The sequence below is a fragment of the Diachasmimorpha longicaudata genome, unplaced genomic scaffold (assembly GCF_034640455.1).
Source record: "Diachasmimorpha longicaudata isolate KC_UGA_2023 unplaced genomic scaffold, iyDiaLong2 ctg00000068.1, whole genome shotgun sequence".
Lineage (NCBI taxonomy): Eukaryota > Metazoa > Arthropoda > Insecta > Hymenoptera > Braconidae > Diachasmimorpha > Diachasmimorpha longicaudata.
Window position 1 is genome coordinate 180,001 of NW_026973899.1, and position 20,271 is coordinate 200,271.

At 47.0% G+C, this 20,271-nt stretch overlaps 3 protein-coding genes across 4 annotated transcripts; 2 read left to right on the plus strand and 1 right to left on the minus strand.

The window, feature by feature from the left end:
• Positions 1 to 9,641: 9,641 nt before the first annotated feature.
• LOC135171635 (uncharacterized) lies at positions 9,642 to 18,187 on the plus strand. The gene is made up of 3 exons (XM_064138265.1): positions 9,642 to 9,701; positions 17,632 to 17,799; positions 17,954 to 18,187. Exons 2-3 carry the CDS (start codon positions 17,632 to 17,634, stop codon positions 18,185 to 18,187), a joined length of 402 nt encoding a protein of 133 aa, XP_063994335.1. The 5' UTR covers positions 9,642 to 9,701.
• LOC135171631 (uncharacterized) lies at positions 10,894 to 12,924 on the minus strand. 2 transcript variants are annotated; one of them, XM_064138259.1, is made up of 2 exons: positions 11,749 to 12,924; positions 10,894 to 11,388 (listed from the first exon to the last, which is right to left on the minus strand). In XM_064138259.1, exons 1-2 carry the CDS (start codon positions 12,696 to 12,698, stop codon positions 11,385 to 11,387), a joined length of 954 nt encoding a protein of 317 aa, XP_063994329.1. In that variant the 5' UTR covers positions 12,699 to 12,924; the 3' UTR covers positions 10,894 to 11,384. The 2 variants fall into 2 exon arrangements, with proteins under 2 accessions (XP_063994329.1, XP_063994330.1); XM_064138260.1 differs by lacking the exon at positions 10,894 to 11,388 and having other exon boundaries at positions 11,745 to 12,924.
• On the plus strand, positions 15,463 to 16,778 carry LOC135171632 (uncharacterized). The gene is made up of 2 exons (XM_064138261.1): positions 15,463 to 16,399; positions 16,479 to 16,778. The coding sequence occupies exons 1-2, from the start codon at positions 16,033 to 16,035 to the stop codon at positions 16,604 to 16,606; spliced, it is 495 nt and encodes a 164-aa protein (XP_063994331.1). The 5' UTR covers positions 15,463 to 16,032; the 3' UTR covers positions 16,607 to 16,778.
• Positions 18,188 to 20,271: the final 2,084 nt, after the last annotated feature.

Consider the following 20,271-nt stretch of genomic DNA (forward strand, 5'->3'; position numbering starts at 1 on the left):
TTGCGGCGGTGTCTAGATCTTCCCCTCGGACCTTGAAAATCCAGGAGAGGGCCACGTGGAGGTGTCGCGCCGGTTCATACCCATATCCGCCGCAGGTCTCCAAGGTAAAGAGCCTCTAGTCGAGAGATTAATGTAGGTAAGGGAAGTCGGCAAATTGGATCCGTAACTTCGGAATAAGGATTGGCTCTGAGGAGCGGGGCGTGTCGGGCTTGGTCGGGAAGTGGGTTTGGCTAACGTGCCGGGCCTGGCCGAGGTGAATGGATCAGTAATGTTTCAGAATCCGAGCTCGGTCCCGTGCCTTGGCCTCCCACGGATCTTGCTTGCTGCGAGGCTTCTGTGATACTTCACCGTGTCGTAGTCGTTCTCTTCGGCCGCCATTCACCGCTCAGCTCAGAACTGGCACGGACTAGGAGAATCCGACTGTCTAATTAAAACAAAGCATTGCGATGGCCCTAGCGGGTGATGACGCAATGTGATTTCTGCCCAGTGCTCTGAATGTCAACGTGAAGAAATTCAATAAAGCGCGGGTAAACGGCGGGAGTAACTATGACTCTCTTAACTGGGTGAGAAGTGTTTTATTTTGCTCCGCCTTTGAACGGTGAAATAAGTGGTAAATAGTCGAGTGAGAGTGCTAAGTTGTGTTGCAGTGAGTTCGGGTGTGTGCTAGGTGCATTCTGTCAATTAGCTGCTAAGGATTGAACCACTTCGTGCCGGTGAATTCGTGTGACAAATACTGTATTTTTCCACATTGGCATTCGATACGGCGGCCATTACTGGGACATCAGCTGTTCCCGTCGCGAGCGCTGCGGCGGCGACTTGGCAAGGCCTGTCGCACTTACTCCTAGGGTAACGAGTGATACCGACCGAGGGGCGAGTTACCGACTGTGGGATTATTACCGGTGTAATGTCGGGCAACGAGGGCACACCAAACCCAACCCGCACACGTCTGTTTCACGACGCTGCGGCGGGTCGTGGGAAGAGGGCGCGCTCTTCGCCTAACCTTGCCCAGGAAGAGGAGTTAGTCCTCCCATTGACCCTGGATGACTTAAAGGCCCTAGATGTGGATGTGAGTGGACATCTCTACAATCTTGAGATCTCCAAACCATCGTCCGAGACTAAAGCAAGGGGTGATGCTGTGAATTCTGCAACGAGAGGACTCTCATCAGCCTATTACAAGGTCTCAAAAGCGTACACGGAGTTGGCAACACGGATCCAGACAATCCTGGAACTGGAGGATGCTGTTACGAAGCGTTTTGATGAGTTCTTTGAGATAACACGAGGGCGTGAAGCTCAGTACTGCGAGACCATGGTGAGGAGCAACCATGATAATTTGGAGAAACTTCTCAAGGATCCTCTTAAAGCGGTATCAAAACAGCCATCAGTGACCAAAGAAGCCATTGTGGAGCTCATCAATGAGCAGCTGAAACCAGTACTCGAGAGACTGGACAAGGTGTCCGCAGGAATTGGAAAGAATCGGGAGGAAGTGAAGACGAGCGTGCAATCAATCGAGAAGAAGCTGAGTGAGCAAGCTGTTGGGAGTATCTCCTATTCAGCTGCAGTAGCAGGTGAAGGGTATGGGAGACGGAACTCGAGTAGGCAGAAGACGGCTACAAAGGAAATAGCGGAGAATATCATAAGTGCGAGTACCGATACAACATTCTTCATCCAGCCCTCTCGGGAGGCAAACCCCAGGTACAAGTCCGCAGCGGAGGTGGAGCGTACTGTGAAAGGATGCCTCAAACCCTCGGACTACGACCTGAAGGTATCCAGGATCACCACCACGTCAAGGGACAAAGGAGTTAGGATTGTGGCCCGCTCGGTTAACCTCGAGAAGCTTCAGGCTTCCAAGGCGCTCCAGGAGAAAGGGCTGGAGCTGAGGGTGCCTCAGAAACTGCAGCCTAGGCTGATTGTTTTTGGAGTCCCCAAGGACACTTCTGAGGCGGAGTTACCTATACTCATTAATGAGGGTAACGTCGCGGGAGAGGATTCCGTTAAAATCAGGACTGTTTTCAGGTACAAGCCTAAAACCAACAGCCACGTCACGAGCTTTGTGATCGAAACCAACCCAGATGGAAGGAGTCGACTGCACCAGAAGAAACGGCTGTTTATCGGCTTTTCTTCTTGCCACGTAGAAGATCATGTCAGAGTGTTGCAGTGTCACAAGTGCCTCGGCTTTGGACACAAGGCAGCGAACTGCCCTTCCCGCTCGCCTGTATGTAGGAAATGCTCAGGGGAGCATGAGTCCAGGGACTGCAACTCTAAGGGCGAATTGCGGTGTCCAAATTGCACGAAGGAGAAGCGAAGGGAGGTGTCGCACTCAGCCCTTGACACAAAAGTATGCCCAATTTTGAAAGCCAAGTTACTGGACAAGGTGCGGAGCACCAACTATACATCAGAATGCTGAGTCATAGAAGCCCACAAATGCTGACAAGGCGTAGCGTCCTGCCGGGGCCCGATGAGGCGTCTAACACTGGCCGCCGGTTACATCACGGCGATACCCAATTAAGACGCGAAACTTGTGCCTCCTTGGAGGCACCACTCACCGACAACTCTTTAGACACAGAAGTTATTGATGGCGATGTCTCAATATCGCCTGTCGGTGAGAATAATTTAAGATACTTACATATTCGTTCTCCGAATTCCTCTCAGAGGGAACCGATGCAAGGACACCCGTCACGGGTGGCGTCACCTCAGTTAACAGCTCGGCGAGCTTCTGGTCCAAATTCAATCCCATGCCCATACTGCGACCGCCAGTTTAGAAATTCCCGAGCCTTAGGTGTCCATAGAGCGAGCCAGCATCCCGTAGAGAATAACCAGCTCGTGGTGACGGAAAGAGTGAAGGCCAGGTGGAATAAAGAGCACATACGGATGATGGCGGCCGCCGAAGCGAAAGCCCCCCACGATGTCAAATTCATGAACCTTTATCTCGTGGAGATGGCAGGCACAGGGAGGAACCAGGAAGCCATTAAGAAGCAGAGACAGAAACCGGAGTACAAACGTATGGTCGAGGATAACAAGTTGCAGCAATTGAGCAGCAATAATGGCCAGCTGCCCTGGGGAAATCCAGAGATGCACGATGTTCGACATCCGGGTGGTACCCTCCTACCAACGGCAGAGGAGCAGTACGAGGGCGGCCAGCGCTTGGAAGGAGGTAATGTGTGGCAGCGTGCTACTCCACAACCTGGGCACAATCCGGAAACCCTTCGGAACACCCTGCGACAGGACCTCCGCGATCTGAGGAGCCAGGAATCTGAAGGTCCACCAAGGGATGGGAGTAGTGTCTGCCATCTGAGGCGGGCAATTGACAGGTCACTGAGGGGCGAGGATCCGTCACAGGAGCTGGAAGACTGGCTATGGACAGCCTTTCCGAGCCTACGTGTCAATCGGGCCCATAGCCGCGGTGAAAGCTGCCCAGCGGGGGCTGGCGCAGGACTCTCACGGAGGAAGCAGAGGCAACGGGATTACAAGGAGATTCAGCGACTCTGGAGACGCAATATGTCCAAAGCTGTGTGGAAGATCCTGGATGGGGATGCATCGAATGGACCGCATCCAAGTCTGGAAACGCAGGAGCAATTCTGGCGGCCGATATTTGAGAAAACCAGCCCGACAATGGGAATCGCAACCAGCACTCCGGAGAGGGTGTATGGAGAAGTTAGTGACCCAATATCTGTCGAGGAGGTCGCAAGGAGCGGACCGGACAGAAAAGCGGCTGCAAGGCCCGATGGCCTTGGCTCTGCTGAGTGGCTGAACAGCGTACCGGATCATGTGAAATCCATCATCTTTCACATTTTCCAGTACACAGGAACTGTTCCGCAGGTGTGGAGAAATACAAGGACCATCCTTATCCCCAAGGAATCGGGAACGATGGATCCTGCCATGTTCAGGCCCATTTCGATAGCGTCGGTAGTACTTAGACACTATCATAAAGTTCTCTCCACCAGACTGCTTGGCCTCCTCCTACTTGATGAAAGGCAGAGAGCCTTTATAAAGGCGGACGGTCTCGCGGAGAACGTATTTGTGCTATCGACGATCATATCGGATGCGCGTGCCGGATTGAGGGATCTCCACCTGGCGGCCCTTGATGTGAAGAAAGCGTTCGATACGGTTTCGCATGAAGCCATTGAAAGGGTCATGACTGAGAAGGGATTGCCACGTAGCTTCGTACAGTATGTGATGACTCTATACAGAACGTCCAGTACGGTAATAGAGGTGGATGGGCAAAGAACGCAGCCGATATACCTGGGCCAGGGAGTTCGGCAAGGCGACCCGCTGTCTTCATTCATTTTCAACCTGGTCATGGATGCTGTGCTGAGGGGACTGCCAGGGGAGTGTGGCTATGGACTGAGCGGTGAGGTGGTGAATGCCCTTGCCTTCGCTGATGACCTAGTACTGCTGGCAGGGTCCAGAGAGGGTCTCCAACGGATGCTCAACTGTGCAACGAAGTGCCTGGCAGACCATGGACTCCAACCGTCACCAGGCAAGTGCCGCGCCCTGTCGCTCGTGGCTTCAGGGAAGGACAAGAAAATGAAGACCTCGACCGAGGAAGTATTCTTGGTCTCAGGAAGGCGTATAGCGCAGGTGGGGCTCCATGACACCTGGAAGCACCTTGGGGTGAATTTTGGGGACCGCGGGCCGACGGCGCCAGCCGTTGCGTTCGAAGACCTCCTCAGGAAAATAACCGCAGCCCCCCTGAAACCCCAGCAAAGACTTACGATCCTGAAGATCCTTCTGCTGCCAAGGTTCAGCCATCGACTGGTGTTTGGTGACACTACCCATGGCATGCTACGACAATTGGACAAAACGGTGAGGCAATACGTACGTAGGTGGCTTTTCCTCCCGAAGGATGTCCCAATAGCGTATATCCATGCCAGGGTCGCGGAGGGTGGATTGGGAGTTGCGTCGTTCGAGTCCAGGATACCCGAGTTGGTCAGAAGTCGCCTGGAGGGTCTGCGCCGCTCGGAATTTTCAACGGCAAGAATGGTACCTGAGCACGAATGGTGCCGGGCACGAATGAAGTGGTGTTATCACGCAAAAGTTAGGGAAGACGACTGGGCAGGCAAGCTGTACAGGTCGGTTGATGGGCGGGAGTTGCGGGAGGCCAGGTCTTCGTCGCTGTCAACAAGCTGGGTCAATGATCCCTTCGTGGTGATTCCAGCCAGAGAGTTCGTCCAGAACGTCAGAACCCGGATCAATGCACTGCCGTCAAGGATGAGAACCACCAGGGGGAGTAGGAGGAATGTCCATCCCGTACTATGCAGGGCAGCTTGTGGCGAGGAGGAGACCACAGCGCACATCGTGTAGCGGTGTGTTAGGACGCATGGGGGTAGAGTGCTCAGGCACGACGCCGTAGCGAAGAAAGTGGCACATCTTCTGTCTGGCCATGGATACACGGTGGAACACGAGAGGTGCTTTGCAACGAGTCAAGGTGTCCGGAAGCCGGATATCATCTCGGTGAAAGGTGGGAAGGGGACCATCCTGGATGTGCAGATTGTTTCAGGGGGACCACCCCTGGTAGAACTCCACAGAGCCAAGTGTCGCAAATACGCATTGAACGGCGACCTTATGAGTGCCGTGGCTAGGCGTTTTGGGATACCTGTTAATGCAATAGCGGTATCAAGCGTGACCATCACTTGGAGGGGAGTATGGTATAGGGAGTCCGACAGGACACTGTGCAGCCTGGGAATCAGCCGGAAATCGTTGAGAGGTGTCACGACGAGGGTGATACAAGGGTCTCATATGAACTTCAATCGGTTCAACTGTATGACGACCACAGCGAGGCATGGTGCATGGCCCTGGCGTCCTAGAGGAAGGCGTCTTGGGGGTGAGGAAGCGCACTGAGTGAGCCCACGAGGTAGGGGCAGAACGCAGTGGAGTAACTGGAGTGGTGGCCGCGAACTTGAATACGGACCGATGAGACGGACCGCCCACTTCTCCCGGGTCGAGGGAGTGCAGCGAGACGTCGCCGGAGAAGGAGGACGTGAAGTGGAAGTGGCATGGTTTCCCGAAGTAAGGAACTGCAACGCCTCTCATGGGTTAAAATGCAGGAGTCACTCGTGGCGCTAACGGACCGACAACCTCCCGGGCCGCATATCGACCTAAATAATGACTTTGGAGGGGGGTGGCTCATGGGAACATTTTGAAAGGCATACCCTGGGGTATACCTGGGTGAAGTGGCAAAATCATGCGGTCATTGGTATGGTGGTGAGTTCGCCGCGGCAGGACCGAGTCGGGGTGTCGTAGTGACAGTGCCAGCGAAGGATGGAAGCTCCTTCCGTTAGCCTGCCAGGGCACCGCCTGGCAGTTACCGGTGTTCACGTGGGAAATTCCCGGACGTGGAAGTGAGCACATGGGGAGCGACGGAGCCCCCCTTCGAACACCATGGGAGGGAAGGGAGTGGAAAGGAGACGAAGCTACGACTGGGTGCAGCGCGCAGGAACGGGGCCAGTGGGAGTGAGGGGGAGGAAGGAGAGCTATGGTGAGGGCATACTCGGGAATGGGTGTGCGGGATAGGTACTCACGAGACCTGGGTCTATGGCGTGCACGGCAGGCGTACCCACTGGCGCTGGCGGCAACGGCGATGACGACCGAGCCATGGGCGTGGGCTTGGAACCACTTCACGAGCAGTATGAATGACCAGACCGCAGCCAGTGCAACGCCAGCTGAACCGTCGAACTACCTGATGGGCAGCATCATGATGGACGTCGATGCTGTAGCCACCGAGTCGATTTATCCTACGCGCGTGGGCGCGGAAGCGTGATCCATGGGACCCGTCACCATGTTCGAGGTACAGGTGAACATGTATGAGCTCGTGAAGAATCACCGCTTCAAGCTCCCGAGACACAAGGGCCCGCAGGATCGGCCAGCTGATCTTGATGAGCCGGCGACGATAGAAGGTCCGTCCGGACGTCGACACCATGGCGTTCTCCCACACGATGTCGAATTCGCGAAGCCGATGTCCGAAGTAGGTGAGAGCCAGGCGATCGCGAAGAGCCTGCAAGCCGGGACGTACAGCGGGGGGGGGGGGTGATGGGGATCCCTGCCTCGAGAGGAGCGCGCGACGAGCGGGTACGTACCATGGTAGGGATAGTGGCGATCTGGCCGTGTGAACGGTATAGATAGTACGGAGGTACGTACGATGTGCTTCCGAATGGGCCTCAATCATCCAAGTCGAAATAGCTTTGCAAGTGACAATTGACCCTAGTGTCAACACGGCAAGCAAGAGTCTATTGTTTCGTTGTGCTCGTTTACTTTTTCTTTTTCCAGGGAGTACTGAGGTGGTAGAGAGGAATGTGGATGATGTTTTGTTTTCCAACGTGAGACAGAGTTGATACCAGGGTTTCCGAACGCGGGGAGAATGAATAATCTTATAATATTATATTACTTATAAAATATTTTTCTTTAATTCAAACTCAGTCAATCTGAACTCTTTTGTGTATGAATATAAACACTATACTCGAGAATAGATACTATGTATAGATAATATTTATATGGGATGTGTGTCTGTTCTGAGTATTGTAACCCTACCTATGGGGTTCATAGGAAATAAACATATAAATAGCCAAATGCCTCGTCATCTAATTAGTGACGCGCATGAATGGATTAACGACGATTCTCGCTGTCCCTACCTACTCCCCGAAGGGGGGAAAGGGGGGGGCAACCCCCCCTGGACCACGGACATGACGAACCCGCTTACCCTGAGTCCAACTGGGAGCCTCCCGACACGCTCGAACGCATTTGAAATACGATTGTGCTTCGGGTGCACTTCACTGGGGACCAAAACCTCGAGATGGTTCTATCTCTACTAGCCGGACCACCAGTTGAGGTTGTACAGGGGTACTTGAAGTAAGGATAATGCCAAGTGCGTGGTGTGTGTTCCTAGTTGTTTCGATAATAATTCGATAATATTACCAAATATAAACATGGAAACCGAACCATGGAAATCGGTACCTCGCTGAGTCCTAAATTCCATCAGATGTTCTTTTGATTGTAATGGCATCCGTTGCGAATTTGGGAAACGGACCATTGAGGGGCAGTAATGCGTGAGGTCCTACAAATCTGGGCTTCGGCCAGGGACTACCTCCCCGTGGTTCCCCGTGGGTGCAATTCCAGTCCTTTTCAATAAGAAAAGTGCTGTCATTGTAGCGAAATGTCCTCCAGCTTGCTGGCAGATCTGGATTTTTCCAAGATCGGAGAAACTTGGCGGCGGGTTCGCGTTTTCCGGAAACCATAACCCGGCAGGGTTGTTTCCTTATAGCGGCATTGAATGTCCCTACCTACTTCCGGCAGGGGGTGTAATGGCGGGTAAAACCGCCCTTACACACGGGGTGTGACGACCCCGCGGTCCCTGAGTCGAACTTGGTGTAAGGATTGGGATCCCCCTTTTGGGGGGTCTCAATAATTATACCAAGGGGGGGTTGCGGGTGCAGGTTGAACCCCTGTGCCCAGGGGGGGTTTCGGGGGGGGGGTCGCGAATTGGGAGGCGAGGGAGGGCGAAATCGGCCGGTGGAGGGGTGGTTCCACGTGGTGGAGGGGTGGGTCCACGTGGTGGAGGTCGAGATCGGCGGGTGGAGGGCCGCGAGACCTACCTATTGGGGGGTTTCGAGGGGGAGGGTCGCGGTGGGGTGGGCCGGACTTCGGGAGACGCGAGGGAGGGCGAAATCGGCTGGCGGAGGGGTGGTTCCACGTGGTGGAGGGCGGAATCGGTTGGTGGACGGGTAATTCCACGCGCGGGTGGGGGTTCGGGGGGACTGGCTGCTTCGCAGTGCGAAGGGCATGGACGCTGCGGTTCTCGCAAGTAGTTCCAGCCACGCGTTAGTAGTCGGAACCTCCCGCAACGGTGGAGGTCGGCGAAAACGGGACGCCACACGTGGGGGTCGGGTCAGGGGGAGTGGGTGGGTATCCCTCGGGAAAGGGACGGTTCGCGGGGCGGTGTGGGGGAGGGGGGACTGGCTGCTTCGCAGTGCGAAGGGCATGGACATTGCGGTTCTCGCAACTTGTTCCAGCCACGTGTTAGTAGTCGGAACCTCCCGCAACGGTGGAGGCCGGCGAAAACGCGACGCCGCACGTGGGGCTGGGTCTCAGGGGGAGGGGGCGGGTATCCCTCGGGAAAGGGACGAGGCGGAGTCGAGGCGGAGCACTCCTTCAGCGCCTCCACCGGGCCCCGATCCGAGCTCCCCAGCTCGGCGGGAACCGGAAGGCCCCCTCCCAGGGACGGCGCCCAGCGTCCCGAGCTACCCAGCTCGGTGCCGCGGGGAACCGCCCCCTCTAATCCTTAATCCTCTTATTTTTACTTTTTGTTTTTACTTTTCAGCTTTTCAGCTCCTGCCTTTCGGCACGGCCGGCGACCGTCTCGTCAAACTTCAACCATGGCAGAGCATCTTTGCAAATCTATTCCGGAGGCTAAACTGCCCCCAATCGGATCTCCGGGGGGCACAATGATGCGTCCGTCGTGCGGCGAAGTCTGCGCATCGCTTCCCAGCATGCCAGAGGACCAGCTACAGCGACTACATCGAGGGACCCAAGGAGGGTGGTGCCCTCAAGGGTTCGTAGTCGCCCGCCGTGCGCCGGGGTACTGCCCTCCCGACGAGGGAAAGGTTCCAGCCTTCGTGCTGTCCACGAGGACGTCGAGGACGTCGCAGACAACGGGGGATTGACTGCGCAGCCGAGCCAGCCAACGCCTGGATCTTCAAGAACTTCGACCGGTGAGTCCACTCAATTATTAGGTAGGGTTCGCGAGTGCCACGTTAGTTTAAATAGGATCGATAGTCATCGCGTCGTGAACGGAGGCTCACCGGTCCCTGTTCCAATAGGTCATCCTCCCCGGACCCCTGCGATCGAGGGACCGGGCGCGCAACGCGACGTTAGAATACTGCAATTGAACATGTCCCGCTCAATTGCAGTAACCGGGGAGGTCTTCCAGCTAATTCGCAAAGAGCGTCTGGACATGTTGTTGCTCCATGAGCCGTATGCCATTCGTGAGGCGAACACCTGGGCCATCCGCGGCCTAGGACTCGGAATGCGTATTGCCGCGAGCTCAACGGAGCGACCGTGGGCGGCAGTCGTTGCGTGCAACTCCATCGTGGAGATTGCTTACGTGTCCCTACTTAGTACAGCACATTGCATCTGTGCTGAAGCCCGCGTCCCCGGTGGATCCTTCTTCGTCGTCTCCAGTTATTTTCAGTACTCGGAAGTAGTAAGTGAACACGGTTGGCGAATTTTATTCCAGGAATCGTCCCCCTTCCCCCTTTTCCCAGACGTGTCCGAACACGTTTTCCCCATTGTCCTTTGAGGAGGACGTCGCCGCCCTAGGGCCCCCTGGGGTGAGGGTCCCCAAAAAATGTCATTGTTCGACAGGAAGTGGGTGGTGGGCGAGTGGCGAAGGAATGCGAGCAGGTCCCAAAACACTTAAAACCATCCCATTGTTATGCAATGGAATGTCGTTCACGTGTTAAGGGAAACTGGCCCATTATTTTTTTTTAGATGGAGGATTGCGCAGTGCCCTGGCATGAATGGCGCCGTAAATGGATGCTTTTTTTTTACAGGTTTTTAGGGCAATAAATTTTCCCTTTCTATGGCAGACCGTTGGAAAAATTCTCAACGATGTCTCCTTTTTTTTTGACTAAGTTTTTCTCTCTCTCTCTTTCTTTTATTGCATGTTGTTTCCTTTCAAAAGGTTTTTTATTTAAAGATCAAAAATGTTTTTTGCCTTCCGTCTTTTTTTATACCTGAAAAGATGTTGAGGGTTTTCTCATAAATAATTCAACATAGGGTTTAAATTTTATCTTTTTTATATTTCATAAAAATCGTAGGATAGATTTTACAAATCATATGTGTATGGTTTTTTTCAATATGAGGGCATTCTGTAAGCCCGTCCCGCGAATTTATCTAAGTAATTAAAACAATTATGGAATAATTCTCCAAATAATTGGTACAAATATCCGAGAGTTTCGTGGGGTATTGTACGTCGGAGATCATTGCGAGCCATGAGATAAATTTCCTCGAAATTTACGCGTATGCGATGATAAAGATCCTCCGTGGCAGGCATTCTATTGTATTCCATATAATTCATAGCAATGCCTCTAATTGATTGTACAAGCGATTCCTTATATTCCTTGAGAGGCAATGTCTCCAAGAAATCCAGCCACTGATTAAGGGGTTACATGGGTTTCGTCGGGCAAAAAACGGCCTTTTTTCAATAATTTTTTTTGCATGTAAAAAATGAAATATTTACATGAAACTTTTTATTATTTAAAAGATACATATTTAATAAACATTTTGTGAAATTTTCAAAAAAAAATGTCAAGATGGCGGCCATTACGACGCCATTTCCGGCAGTCCCTCGGAAAAAAGGTGCCTCCGCGTTGTCAGCAGAACTTCTTTCAGGATTATCTGAAATGAAAGGAAAAAATTCCTGTTTTAGTAAAGACAATAAACTTGGTATTGGACGAAGGAAAAAAAAAAATGAAAATTCGATTTTTGGCAGACATTTTTATAAAAAAATGCAAATTTTGATGAAAATTTCTCGAAATTTGTCAATTTTTAAATAGTTGTAATTAAAAAAAAAAAAAATCCTTCGTTCAAGACCTTGTAAATAATATCTCGAAGACTTGTGTAAAATTTCATTAAGATCGGTTGAGTAGTTCGCGAGAAATCTTGACAACCGACTTTGAAAACATAGTTTTGAGAAAAACGCGTTTAAAGTTTTAGAGACAATAAAAGTGGGGAAAAAATTTTTTTTTTTCAACTTACATTGAATCGTCGATTCCTGGGCCATAAAGTAGAGAACCTGCTGCAGCTGCAATGTCCAGGGCATCCTTTTGCTCCTGTCGATGACGAACCCTGGCTTCACGAGTCTCGCTAGTAGATTTTTTTTCGGCTGCGATCACCCGGTTTTCATCTATCTTTCGGGCATAATTGTGGGAATTTGGACCAAGTTTTAGGTCCATACTGTGCATAGTTAATAATAATGCTGATATTCCTTCATTGAAAGTACAAGCAGCGATTAATGCAGCAATTTGAACGATTATTGACCCAGCTGGAAGTATTTTGGGAGTAATTTTCCAAATCAACTGATTGAAACTTTCATTGGTATTTTGCGTAAATCCACCAACACACCGCTCCAAAAGCTCATCCTTACTCAGGTCTTCATAAATTGGTTTCATTGCAATCAAAACATCATCTGGTAATGGAGTATAATTGTGTTTGAATGATGAGAGATTATTTGATGCTGATGCTTGCTGCCAGGTGCACCACGTGGCTGGAGCTTCAGGGCAATTTTGATGCTGAGGATTTTTGTCTGTAGAGCTGTAGTGGTAATAAGTAGCCCATATTGCATTCCTCATTTTATCAGCTGAATCACTGTTTCTTCTTATCGCTAAGCCATAATATACAGTTAATTTGTCTATCAATTTACTAGTCAATTTACCTTTACCGGAAAGAATTTTTTTTTGATTTTTTTTGCCTTTGACCATCTTTTCCTCAACGGTTTTCTTCACTAAATCACGCAACCGGGTGCCCATCCTCTTCTGTACGTGGCCAATACATTCTTTCTTATTGACAACAAAATCTTCACCATAAGGTTGGGCTTTGAGAATACCAGAGTATGTTTTAGAATCTCCATCTCCTATATAATTTACGTACCTCACGCCATGTTTTACAATAGAACGTTTAAACATTTCAATAATTGAAGATACTTCCATGTTTCCAGATCCTCCAGTGTGATTGGCGGTACATTGATCAGTTTTGATGTGTTCTTCTTTCCACTCTTCAAATTCTGCCGTATCTAATTTTTTTTTCCAAGACTCACATAATTTACAGTATGAACTTTTAACAATAACATCCAAGACTTTTCCTGTGTGATATCCGTTTAGAGAACTCACACCATAAAGTGATGCAAAACCACGCTTTTTCCACGTCCCATCACCCGAGACAGTCACATCTGTCGTATCTTCAATGTTGTTTGCTAAACTTGTCATTTGCTTTTCCTCTGTAGCAGCAGAGGAGAACAATTTCTCAGCAACTATGGTAATACATTCATGTATTTTATTAATATAAAAGTCGTATGTTGATTGATTCAAAAAGGAGCTGCTTATATCCATCAAACCGCAAAACTTCTTGCATCCAGCAAGACCCAAACCCAATGCTCGCATAACAAAAATAAACCGCCGATTTAGTTCATACATTCTGCCAATTTGTTGACATGATAAAATATATTTTGGTTTACATCGTTCACATTGTACCACAAGTTTAAATCCCAGACCGAATTTGGAGCATTGTTTAAAATCTATTTTTCCATTACAAACTTGTTCTTCACCTGCACTTTTAATAATGTTTGAACACCGTACAAAAGACGAAAGTGTAGAAAAAACCAGAGCAAAGTCAATGATCGAATATTGTAGTGTGGCTTCCTCTGGCACGTGCTGTTTATCCTCGCCTTTTAATTTCTTTGCCGACGAACTCGTGAAAGAATTATCATCTGTCTCAGGATTTTTCGGATTAAACGATTGTGTCCTTTTCTTAGGTCGATCTTTTCTACGAACACCGTCCGTTATCTTGGCTCTAGACACTTTAAACGGCATTTTTTATCGAAAAAATTCACAGCAAACACTTATAACCTCAAAATAAACTACGTAGTTTAACGAGAAATCACCAAATGAAGTATTTCCCACTTGTTTACCTTACACAGTGAAAGAAAAGGACAATAATTACGGCTAACGATAGGCGAGCCGCTGCAGCGTTATACATACTGCGCGCTCAGCCTATACATGACCTGGAGCGTCCGTCTTTTCAGGGCTGTATTCCCGAAACTATAACTCGGATCAACTTGAAAATTTAGGACAATATTCTAGAGATGTTATAGAATTTAATAAGACGAAAAAAAAAAAATCGATTTTTTGAAACCGTGAAACCCATGTAACCCCTTAATCCATGCAGCCTTGTTTTTCAATGTAATGATGCTCTGCCCCATCATCATTATGGGAGTCTGATTTGCATCATCATTGCGAACAAAGGTCACGCAGGGATTTTCAAAACTGCGGTGGAATTTCACGTTTATGGCCCCAAATTCCTTTGCAGGTACATTGTGGTTGATCTTTGGGTGAAACTTCTCAGGGTCAAAGTAATCGGTTACAGCATCCAAATCGTTGAAAAAAAGGGTCCATTCTTCTCGGGTCATTGACAATATGGCGCGTTTCGGGCGTACGCCCATAAATTGTACAACCGGGACGAATTGACCGAAACACGTAACTTTTAAGCCGACACGAATTTGTTTTGTCTCTGATCTATTCAAAGATATAACTTGAGACAATACCACATGCTGTTCAGCATCACTGAATCCCTTTTGTTGGGTACTTTCCATGTGGAAAAAATGAATGGATGAAATCGGGACGACTGAATAAAATCCACCGCGAGCACCCGCGTTTTATAGCGCTACGTATGAGAGTGGAGGGGACAGAATCCCCACTAAGCACATGATTGACCTATAACCGTCAAACATTATCCCCCACCGCAGGGAGTTCTGCGGCGGCGGCGTCACACATGCGCCCCACTTTCGCGGTTTTTGTATGTTGCGCGGTACCCCCACTCTTACCATGGAACCTTCCTATACCGATTTTTTTTTGTTAAATCGAGTGACGCGTTTGTTGTCATTCGTTAAAGGGCATTGCAATAGTAAAAATGTCTAAAAACTTTGAAACTTACGCTTTAGAGTCCCTTAAAAAATATCTCGCGGATCGCAAATCGTATGAGGGACGACAAAAGCCTAAATTTCGCCAGAAAAGAGTACGCGTATGTGTTGATAAATATACTGATGATGATTACCTAGACAGTGAAGATAGTGATGACATGTGTATTCCAGCAAAAGCGCGGAAAATCGCGATAGGGTCAGGATTGGAATGCGAAGTGGAAGATTTCCTTGTTGATCCTTCTTGCGTATGTAAATACAAATTCCTTGGTGAGACATGGAATAAAATCCATATCAGATATCGCAGGGATAAATTACACTCTCAAGATGAGAGCATAGACATGTGTACGACATTTAAAGTATGTTACAATGAAGAACCTGCAGAATCTATTAGAAAAATCGAATCAAATTTTCAAATGAGATATAATCCTCCATCACTGAGAAGCATTGCAATCGCGAATTTATTAAATGAAAGGAAATATGCGAAAAATGCAAAAACTTTGGCTGTGGTTACTAAAGCAATTGTGCATAATAGTGATGTTTTATTATATAAAATGTCGAAGTCAAATGGGTTTTTCGACTGCATAGAACACACAAGATTATGCAAAGAAGGAGTGGGGGAAAAACTCTATTGGTACCACTTTTTTAGGGTGTGTGAGGAAGGATATTATCTCCCTGCGGGGGAGGAGACATTGGTCTACAAGAAAGGAAATGGACCAATCATTGACCTTTCCTTTCAATAGTCAACAAATGCAAAACAAGTGGGGGGGGGGGCGAAAAAAAGGACAACTCGGGCATCCTTCCTCATCAGCTATTCAAAGCACCCCCCACCAAGGCCAAATTTTCAAAAAAGTGTGGAAAACTTAGCCCCTCCTCTAAACTAGGGATGCATCAAGGAACCCAGTGAGATTATGTTACTGCATTTGTGTTTTTTACGTCAAAATGACATCAAGTCAAGTGAACTCATCTCCAAAATCCAGTTATCAATCAGGTTATCAGCCTGGAACTTTTAAACCTAAAAAATTTAAATATTGTGGAATCAACGCGAATAAAAATGGAATTAAGATAATTAGTGATCGTGTAGTGAAATATAACAGTGATGAGAAAAAATCAATTGAAAAAATAGTGAAATAAGTGAAACTCCAACGACATGAGATTTCCAAGACAGGTCCTGTCATAAATATTGCCTTTGACCTTCAAACGGTTGAAAAGAAGAAGAAAAACTCAACCAAACGATTGAGTCATAAATCACCCGGCAGCACTCAAAGGGACTCTAAAATCGTGAAAGTCAATAAAAAAAAACAAGTGAAATCGTACAAGTGAGCACAGAAGAAAAAAAGTTATGGCTTAATATGTTAGAAAAAGATCTTGATTTATTCAATCAAGTGAACTATATTGATAAGAAAAAGGATCTAAAAAAAATACAGGCTCGCGAAAAACGTTTAAAACTCGCGGAAAAAAAGAAGGCCGCCTTTATCGCTCGCGAAAAACGTCGCGAACTAGCTAAGGAAAAACAACGACAATTTATAGCTCGCGAATCAAAAAACAATCGATCCAAGGACCACGCATCGAAGGATATCATCCCTGAGACCATGATGGAATTGGATTCATCGATCGAGATCATTCCCAGCACTCCATCAGTTATCAATTTAATCCTGGAACGCGAGGGTGAAGATGTTCAGCATGGGCCATTGAATTTCGCGCCCTCAACCCCCACAAGTAAATATTCAACCAATCAATCATAGGAATTTTTAGATTACATTGATTTCAGCTAATCTTGTATTGTTTTTTGTTTCAGAACCGCGAAAAACTATCGAGGAAATCGAGGCCGTTCTAGTCGCGTTGGGCGCGAATCTAGAACAAAGGAATCGCGAGGATGATTACGAAGTGCGATGCACTCCAACGGAAGCGTCAAAAAGAGCTTGATCAAATTGCGATGCAATTGGATCAAAGCGGGGATGATGATGATGAAGGATTGGCCATCCAGAGTCTTGATTTCACCCCGTTATCACCCAGTAACCGTTCGGGTTAAAAATTCATTAAGCATTTTTGTATTTTTTTGAATACCTGAAATAAAAGTCATAAATTTTATTGCATTAACGGTGAGTCTTGACTCTTTTTTTTATTGCTAGGCTAAACCCAATATTCCCTCTCCTGTCCCCAGCCCTTTTTTTTTGCTCGTAGAAGCTAGGGGAAATTTCTCTCGCTTCTTCTTCCTCGTCGGTCCCCTGAATCCTTTCGTTTATTGTCTCTTTCCTTCTCGTTGTTTAGAGGGTTTAGAGAACAATTTTGACTTTTTCCTCGTCTTTCCCACATTTATCCTTTGTCATCTCCCTCTAACTTACGGGTTAGAGGGTTGAGGGCGAATAGTGGGGCAAAAGTTATATAAACCGTGAGATTGCACTACTCGCCCTCTTTCACCATCGTCATCCGGAGGACTCCAGTGTCCAGTTTTAGTGTTTTTTTGGTGTTTTTCGTTTTTATTAAAAATTTGTTTAAAAATGGTGAAAGTCACCTGCCAAGAAGCGTGCCAGGAGCACTTTGCCCTCGAGGTAAGTTTTTTCTATATTTTTGCATGTTTTTCGTGGTGTTTCGCGGTTTTTGGGGTGTGGCGTTTTTCTCGCGGTTTTCAATTTTTAGTTTTTCGCGTCCGCGGTTCATTTTGGTGTTTTTTTTTCGAGCGTTTTTTATATTATTTTAACGTCTTCCCTTCGTGGGGTATACGTTTTCGCGTTTTTTAATCCACGTATTTTTTTCGGTTTTATTTTTTGTTGTTTTAGTTTTTAGATTTTTCGCTTGTTTTAGTTTTCAGTTTTTAAATTCATTTTGTTTGTTTTAGTTTTTGATTTTTGTTTTGTTTTTCGTTTGTTTTCGTTTTAGTTTTTTAAATTCATTCTGTTTGTCTCTTTTTTCTAAATTTTTAATTCATTGTGCTTTTTTTTATTTTACAGATGCAGGCCATCCGGAGGAAGCGGGCCTACCTGCGGGAGGCCAACGAGTGGCTGCGGTGGGAGGACGAGGAGGGTGAAACCCTGGAAGGCGAGAACATTTTCGCCATCCAGGATCTCCATGACAGGGCCGCCAAATGGTTGGCGGATTCCGAGGACGAGGCCTACCTGGTGGGTTGGATCTCTCTGTCTCTCTCTCTCTCTATTCCCTCTATTCCCTTTATCCCCTCTAACCCCTTCCTGTCATTCCTCTCCTAAAATACCCCCTCCCTTCCTCATTTTCCTATAAATATTTAATATTAATGTGTTTTTTTTTTTGCTTCAGCGCGGAGCTCGCTGGGAGGGAGGCGTAGGTGCAGACACCCCACGAGCGCGGTGGATCCGCGCTCTGAGGCGCGAGTCGCGCCAGTTCGAGGCCGAGGGTGAACAGGTGCTCGCCCTATACGACGTGTGGGATGCCTGGGCCCTGAGGATCCTCTTCGGGGAGGAGCCCACCCAGCCCGACCTGACGGAGGAGGACTGCCCCTGGAGCAGTGGGACTGAGACCCCCCCCCTGTAGCGCCAGCTACATCATGAACACTGCCAGAGTGAGACGACACCACAATCTCACTCCTGGTGTTATTATTTCTCCCGATGGTCCGATGAAATTCCTCACCGGATTATCCCCACTCCCAGCAAATCACCTGCCGAAATCCGGCATTCCATCGCTCTAGATCAGTAGTAATATTTCGCCTCTGACACGCGACACTCCAAAACATAATACATAGTTTATTAATACGATGATTAATTACAATATTAAAGATTTGGAGTGTCGCGTGTCAGAGGCGAAATATTACTACTGATCTAGAGCGATGGAATGCCGGATTTCGGCAGGTGATTTGCTGGGAGTGGGGATAATCCGGTGAGGAATTTCATCGGACCATCGGGAGAAATAATAACACCAGGAGTGAGATTGTGGTGTCGTCTCACTCTGGCAGTGTTCATGATGTAGCTGGCGCTACACCCCTGCCCCTTAATCTTAATTTTAAATAAATTGTATTTGATAATTTTAACTTTTTAAATAAATTTTTTTTTTTTAATAAATTTTTTTCTTTTCTATTTATTGATTTAAATCCCTTAACTTATTTCCTTTAGTTTTAAATTAGAAAATAATCTTAGGAAAAAAAAAAAAATTGTATTTTAGTTTTACGTTTTATTTTTTAATAAAATTTTTTTTTAAATAAATATTTTCTTTTTTCTATTTTTATTTATTTCCCTCGATTTATTTCCCTTAGTTTTAAGTTTAAATATTAAGAAAAAAAGTATTTTAGATTTAGATTTATTATTATTAAATGTAGTTTAGTTTCAAGTTTTTTTTAATAAAAAATTTTTTTGAATAACCATTTGTTGTCTTTTTTTTTTTAAACATTTACTTCGTTTATTTTTAAATTATAATTAAATAGGAATTGGATGGGGAAAAATTTAACGGGAGGCTTTTTTTTTTCTAGTTTTTATTTATTTATTTATTTATGTTTCCTTCTATAACATACATTTGTCTTATAGTTAATTTTCATTTTCGCGGGCCGCGGGTTTTTGAAACTTCGTATTTCAATTCGAAATACGAACGGCTAAAAACCCGCCAGCCAAAGCTGACGACGGCACCCCCTGAGAATCGGTAACCCCTCCCACTAACGTAGATTCCCAGAATTCCACAGTGTCGGTAAAAACGTAGGGCCGCCTCCTGACACCAGGAGGCTTGCGCAAATGTAAACACTGTAGGGCCCATTTTTTAAATAATGAATATCTAGTGAACAAATTAACTTAAAAATATGGAAGTTGGATATTAATTATCAACAAACGATTCCCTATCCAATGATAATAACTATTCGAGGCTACAATAAAATATTAATTGAGTGGCGGGATAGCCCATACTCATTAAATTGTTTAATTAATTATTAAATAATGAATGTCTCCAACCGTTTTTAGTGCATAACAATATTATACAAAACTACTACAATCAATCTAAGTGCATAAAATACTTAATTTTTAAAAAACAGTGCGCGCCAACTAGCAGCGGTTCAATCGCGGTTTTTTGAAACCATAGGGCAGTGTCACAAAACCATCAAGCCGCCGTTTTGGGCCTGTCGCACGTACGATCTTACTCTCAGGTCTCGTGATGACGTCATGATACACTGTCCGACGAATACCATGATAGTCGATCTGGTAGGGATCTGCTTTATCGACAACGAGCGCGCGAATCGAGTCGTAATGAATTTGTTTACGCGATTCATAATTCAGTCTAACCCCTTTTATTTTACTAACTTCCGCGATACTGCCGTCCGGTTTTTTTACGCGATAAGTGTAAAATTTAGGCCCCCCAGAGACAAAAGAAGTAATGAAACTTCCTTCTCCGTAGCTCTCTACTTCGTCGGTCAAATCCCCTAGAAAATTCCCTAGCGGTAATTCATTTGATCCATCGCTAATGTAAATGACCGAATCTGTATCATAATATAAAACACGTTCTTGTTGTTTTTCTAGATAAGAATATAACTTTAGACGCGCGTGACCGGTTATATAAGCCGCAATAACGACATTAGCCTTAGTGGACATTTCCGCGGCTTCGTTTAAATGTTTCCAGGACATGAAGAGAGTGTCGTTAGCGAC

What these genes read in the sequence shown, in the direction of transcription:
- LOC135171635 (XM_064138265.1), top strand. Translation starts at nt 17,632, where the DNA reads ATGCAGGCCATCCGGAGGAAGCGGGCCTACCTGCGGGAGGCCAACGAG. An exon ending in CCGAGGACGAGGCCTACCTG is followed by an intron (nt 17,800 to 17,953) that starts GTGGGTTGGATC and finishes TTTTTGCTTCAG; the next exon opens with CGCGGAGCTCGCTGGGAGGG.
- LOC135171632 (XM_064138261.1), top strand. Translation starts at nt 16,033, where the DNA reads ATGTTAGAAAAAGATCTTGATTTATTCAATCAAGTGAACTATATTGAT. An exon ending in CGCGCCCTCAACCCCCACAA is followed by an intron (nt 16,400 to 16,478) that starts GTAAATATTCAA and finishes TTTTTGTTTCAG; the next exon opens with AACCGCGAAAAACTATCGAG.
- LOC135171631 (XM_064138259.1), bottom strand. Translation starts at nt 12,698, where the DNA reads ATGGAAGTATCTTCAATTATTGAAATGTTTAAACGTTCTATTGTAAAA.